At 41.9% G+C, this 6,369-nt stretch overlaps 1 protein-coding gene across 1 annotated transcript in view; it reads right to left on the bottom strand.

Moving 5' to 3' along the window:
- Ankfy1 (ankyrin repeat and FYVE domain containing 1) overlaps positions 1 to 6,369 on the bottom strand; it is a 77,074-nt gene that overhangs the window by 35,695 nt on the left and 35,010 nt on the right. The window contains exons 5-7 of the mRNA XM_021175577.2: positions 4,505 to 4,628; positions 2,764 to 2,913; positions 969 to 1,134 (exon numbers count right to left, since the gene is read on the bottom strand). Of these exons, the coding sequence (XP_021031236.1) occupies positions 969 to 1,134; positions 2,764 to 2,913; positions 4,505 to 4,628 (440 nt within the window). The remainder of the gene's footprint in view (positions 1 to 968; positions 1,135 to 2,763; positions 2,914 to 4,504; positions 4,629 to 6,369) is intronic.

Raw genomic sequence — 6,369 nt, 5'->3', positions numbered from 1 at the left:
AAAAAAAAAAACAGAAATATTAGAAGGAAGTGTTGTTTTAATCCCAGGTGTGGGGCTGTAGGGGCCGCTTCAGACTGTCAGAAGCAGCTGACTATGATTTGTCTCAGGCTCTAGATGGTTTTGCCAGCTGCAAATAGCTTCTGTGATTGTGTGACGTTTGGAATCCTGGGAAGTTTTCAGAGAGTGTATTAATGCTATGGCCCCAAGAGGCAGGATTCAGCGGAGTTGTTTGTGGTTTGTTAGTAATTGTGCTCAAAGAAGAAGAAACAAGAAGAAAGAAATTAGATTCAGATGGATCTCCACCACCCCCTCTCTCCTCCCCCCGCCCCCATCCTTCTTTCCCCCCTCTCTGGAGATAGGGAATAAAAGTTGGGGAGTATAAAGAGTGGGAAAAGAAGAATCCACAAAGTAGCAAAAACTGGCTACACTGATGTGTAAATGTCTGTGTTGGTGAATGTCATGTGTGTGCCTACAGAAGGGTATCAGAACCTCTGGGGCTCGTGTTAAGAGCAGTTGTGTATCGACTTACTGGGAAGCAAGTCCGCTGAAGAACTGCAAGCACGTGCTCGCAAACTACTAAGCCCCCAACAGTTTTTTTTTTTCTGGTTTTGGTTGTATTTTTGTTGTTAAGACAGGATCATCTTTATGTGTCCTGTCTGTCCCAGAACTCATTATACAGACCCCACTGGCTTTGAACTCACAAAAATTGATACCATGCTGGCTCCATAGGTACTTCTTAAAGGTCACCTGCCTACCCTCTCTTCCTTAGGTTGTGGTGGAACTATGGGCAGCCAAACTGACGGAGCCAATAGGTTTCAGTCCCTCTGCCCCAACAATCACAAGTTCTAAGCATACAAACAACGCACAGACTCAAGAACTTTTGGGAATTCCTGGAACTGAGCTTCAAAACTATAAATATAAAAGGTGTACTGCATACAGAGAAAAATGTAACATTTCTTTCTCCTTACCTCTTTGGATCCCTTTATGTAATAAGCTCCAGCCATTCTTGTCTACCATATCCACATCAGCTTTATGACTAACCAGAGTGGTGGCAATACTCTCTAGTCGCCGAGAAAGAGCCAGATCTAACGCAAGATCTCCATTATGATCTGTCTCGTTAAGCTTCCCAGGTAGCTGCACAGAGAAATTTGGAAATCAGAACTAGAGACAGTAGAAAATACAACCTATGCTGATTGTTCCCAACTGACCAACTCCCTTTTTGAAACAGGTCTCAATATGTAGCTAGGCTGGTCTCAAACTCACAGAAATGACCTGTCTCCCAAAAAGGTGTATGCCACCATACCTCTTACACGAGTGCAATTCAATTTCATTCACAGACTGCTACTGGACCTCCTGAGAGCACTTGCTTCCAGCATCATAAAAACAACGGTGATTGGTAAGCCGATGTCAACAATATGGAAGGTAATTAAAGACCACGGTAAAAATGCAGACAGCACTGACGTGGGGAGGGAGGAGAGGGCAGAGATGGGATGACAAACCAGCATACAGAACTTTATGACGAGTTAAAGCTGGGCAATGGTGGCACACACCTTTAATCCCAGTACTCAGGAGGCAGAGCCAGTTTGAGGCCAGCCTGGTTCATACAGTCAGTTCCAGGAAGGCCTGGAGAAACCCTATCTTGAAAAACCAAAAATAAAAAATAAAAGAGCAAAGATTTTCATGAAAGGAGGTTTAACAGAGTACTCTTTAGTAGTTTATGTCTCCTCACACACTAACACCCATGATAAACCATCCTTCCACCTGCATCCCTTTGAAGGCACTGTGGTATGCATAATAGTGTCCCCCACCCTCCCCCCACCACTCCACAGATATTCATGCCTTAATTATCAGATAATATAAGGAGTCAGCTTATGTGGCAAAAAGTACCTTTGCAGATGTGATTATGACAAAGTGCCCTGAGCTAGGAAGAATCCTGGACCAGCACGCAGGGCCCTACCTTATAACAAAATTCATTCTTGAGTGAATCAGAGTGTCAAAGAGTAGGTCATTAAGAGGTGAAATTAGGACTTGACCTGTTACTGCTGGCTTTAAAGATGGAAGCAATGCACCTTTGAAGCTAAGGATTGTGCGAACACTTACAAGCTAAGAATAATACTCAGCTCACAAGAAAATAAAGACCCTGGACCACTAGAGAATTCTGCCAACATCTTATGTGAGCAGGAAACGGATGCTTCTCCACAGCTCCATAAGAGACAACAGCTTACTAATAACCTGCTTTTAGCCTGTGACTTCTGGCTTAGACCTTGAATAGGCAAAACTGTCAAATAATAAACTGATGTGTTTTTGTTGTTCTAAACTGTATTATTTTATGTGCATGAGTGTTTCTCCTACATGTAGTGTGTAGACCACATGTGTGGCTGATGCGTGCAGAGGTCAGAAGAGGGTGTTGGATTCCCTGGAAATGGAGTTACAGTTGGTTGTGAGCTGCCATTTGGGTGTTGAGAACCAAACCTGTGTCCTCTGCAAAAGCAGAGACTAGCCCAGAATGTGTCCTGGTTTATGGAAACTTGTTGGGGACCTGAAGTCAGGCACTGCTATGACAGCCATTTAGAAATGGGAATGTGGCTTTGGATTGGACTAATGGCAAATTCTGATGAGTAGAACAGAAAATGCCCAGAAGTTTCCTGTACATATTAGAAGTACCTTCATAGAATGTCTACTGATGGTGCAGAGAGAACCAGGAAATGTGGATAACATTAAAGTTTGGGGAGAGAGGAAAAAATGGAGATGCTTCTACAATACCTGGGAATCCATTTCAATCAGATAGAGGAAGACCACATCTTCTCTCTCCACTTTGATAGCTTTATGTAATGGGTACTCTGTCTTGGATTTGATCATTTTGTATAACAACTGAGCACTCAGGCTACTGAAGTCCTCCTTTCGCAAGTCATCCTAAGGATTAAAAACAATGAAAAGTGTTAATAACAACTGTCACTTAGTAATAAGCACTAACATGTGTCAAAGACTGAACATTTTCCAATTAATTCCATCTTTGCTTCCTTTGCAGATGAAGAAGACAAAGCCTGCAGAGGCCAGAGAGCTCACACAAGTCTGATTGAGAAAATGGCTGGTCAGGATCTGTATTTAAGAGGCACTTGCCACCACACTCTACCCATCAGAGCACTGCTGGGCCCCAGAAAGTGACAGCTAAATGTCAACTCTGACCTTCAACTGGAACCAAGCCACGTAGGAGTCCCACCCCAAGTTTAGAGTTCTTCCCCTACTAAGCATACAACGATGGCAATTTCAAAACCAATCAGAACTGCGACAACAATTCACAGAGTCACATCATTCTCCACAACTGTTGCTGTATCAGGGAAGGAAGGCTGCTCTATGTCAGCTCTTTAAAGCTAGTTTTCAGCAAGTATAGCAACACATGCCCTCCATTTCATCAATCAAGAGGCTGAGGCAGGATGTTTGCCTAAGTTTCGGGTCAGTCTGAGATACACAGTGAGTTTCAGGTCAGTCTGGGCTACAGGATGAGACCTTATCTCAGTGCAACAAACAACAGCCCCAGTTTTCTAGCAGTATCAGAATTAAATTGAGGGCCTCCTGCATGCGAGGCAAACACTACCACTGAGCTGTATGTCCCACCCTTTACATTCTTCTGAGAAAAGGGTCTGTCTGGTTTAGTTCTTCTCACTGGTCTTGAACTTGTTTTGCAGTTTAGGCAGACCATGGATTCAACATCCTCCTGCCTTAGACCCTGAAGTAATTGGGGTTTCAGGTCTGTGACACTAAGCACACATGGGCCAGTTCTGTTAGAAATCTTTCCTTAGAATTTTAAGGTTTCTCCCATAAAAGTTGTATACAAAAACAATCATAGAAGCTAGTTCATAAAACACTGATTGCTTTATTTATCTATTTATTTAATGTAAAAAAAAAAGAAAAAAGAAAAACAAAACAAACTCAGTTTGTATGCCCTGTGCTTGGGAGAAGACAGGATAATTCCTGGGGCTTCACTGGTGTGCCAACCTCATCTAATCAGTGAAATCTAGGCCAGTGAGAGATACTGCCTCAAAATACAGTGGACAGTACTTGAGTAATCCCACCAGAGGTTGTTCTCTGGCCTCTAGAGCCACATACGTGCTCCTGTACACACATACAAAAGTATAAAATAAACCATAACGAAGAAATGTAAAACCTGTTATTTATGATGGAAACCCAAGAAGTGAAGCAGTGGAGAAAGCTCTGTCATGGGCAGCTGAATGCTGGGTCACAGCTTCTCTAGGACAATGCTGAAGGCAGGTGTTCGTGACATCTGTTCCTGAACCTTAGCCATCTCTGCCTGTTCCACTCTAGACCCTAACAACACTTTCAGAATTGAAAAAGCCTCAAAGATCATCTAACCCAACTGCTTATTTTTCAAGAATACAAACAACAAAGACTAGGTAATGGAGAGGTGACTGTGGAAACAGGGTTTACACTGGGATCTCCAGCTTCAGTGTGAAGGCTTGTCCATACCACACAATCTCTTACTTACCCAGTGACTTGCAATAATTTCTGCACAATAGTTCATCAGCGTGCTGGCATTTAATTCCTCTGCTGTTTGATAGAAGCGAATACAGTTCCTAACATTCACCAGAGACATAACACCCTTCTCACATCTGTAAAAGATTATTTATTAATGATGAACAGTATTAGCAAGGCAAATACATTAATAAGTAAGCCAAAACCAGTGACTGCTATACTAGCTATATCTAGTAAAACTAAGGAGTAAGGCTAAGCACTGTATTTAATAAGGAAGTATGGTTAGGCTACTGCTGTATTTTATGTGTGTATTTTTACTTATTGAAATCAATTTTTATTATTTTATTTAACCTGGTCATATGCATTTCATTTTTAAGATGGGGTATCTCACTATGTAGCCCAGGCTAGCTGTGAAGTCAGGTTCCTCTTGCCTAAGCCTGGCTTACACTGTGCTTTGAAGTCTTGTATTAGACAGTATATTACATCACACTGTCCTGAGCAGATTGCAAATAACCTACCAAAAACCCTATGAAGCTTAAAATTTCAAGAGTTTCAAAAGTAATCACAAGAAACCCATTGATCACATGTATAGGCCATTCTAAAACCAAACACAAAACAGATTGGCTTCAGGTCTTTGGTACTGAATTGTATGGAATATGCCTGCAGATTCCAGACAACTCTATTGTTCTCAAAGTTTAAAATATGAGGGTCTATGCTTAATAAATACCTCCTTAAAAGTACCCCCAAAAGATAAATTTGTATTCTGAATAAATTATAATTCAGAAGGCTGGAGAGGTAGCTCTGAGGTTGAGAGCATTGGCTGCTCTTCCAGAGGACCTAGATTTGGTTCACAGCACTTGCAAACTCACAACCATCTAACTTCAGTTCTAGAGGATCCAGTGCTCTCTTCAGACCTTCATGGGTACTGCATGTACATGGTACACAGATACAGATGTAGCCAAAACACTTGCGCAATAATGATGATGATGATTAAAATAAGTGAGTAAGTTATAATTCAGGGACTAGAAAATAGGACAGTGGCAGAATGTTTGCCTAGGATGGATTTGTATTTGGAAAGCTCTGGGTTCAATCCCTAGTAATCCTGGGGGTGGGGAGGTGGAAGGGTAGGGCTGCATATGTAGACTTAAGAGGCCGCTAAGCAGCTAAGAGTAACTTATCTTCCAAAGGACCTAAGTGTGGTTCCCAGGAACCACAGGACAGGCGGCTCCGCTGCCCATGACTCTAGTTGTAAGGAATTTGATGTCCTCTTTTAGCCTCTCCAAGCACCAACTCCATACACTCACATACACATAAATACAAGTTTTATAAATAAAATAAATATCCAAAATAGCTAAAAGATAGTGAAACAATTATGAATCATATCTAGTATGCAAGAGGCTGTGGATTCAATCCTCAGTATCACACACACACACAAATCAAACCACAGTATACCAAGAGAAAATTGGGCACAAAGTGTATCCCTTGCCTCAATTCCCCCCAAATTATTCATTCATACATTTATTATTATTATTATTGTTATTATTAGAGAGAGAGAGAGCCAAGCAAGCACACGCCACAGTGCACAAAAGTGTGAAGGCTGGAGGAAAACTTTCAAGTCAGTTCTCTTCTTCCAAATTGAGTTTTAGGGCTCAAACTTGGATTATCAGGTTTATGTAGCAAGGATTTTTACCTGCTGAGCAATCTCACCAACCCTTCCACAGCATTTTTAGAAGAAGTTAAAATGAGTATGTAGACACGTTACTGTAAGAATATAAGTTTCGAGGCGCCGGGCGTGGTGGCGCACGCCTTTAATCCCAGCACTCGGGAGGCAGAGGCAGGCGGATTTCTGAGTTCGAGGCCAGCCTGGTCTACAAAGTG

Source organism: Mus caroli, chromosome 11 (assembly GCF_900094665.2).
Source record: "Mus caroli chromosome 11, CAROLI_EIJ_v1.1, whole genome shotgun sequence".
Lineage (NCBI taxonomy): Eukaryota > Metazoa > Chordata > Mammalia > Rodentia > Muridae > Mus > Mus caroli.
The sequence above is the reverse complement of the archived record's forward strand: the minus strand, read 5'-3'. Positions and strand labels throughout refer to the sequence as shown.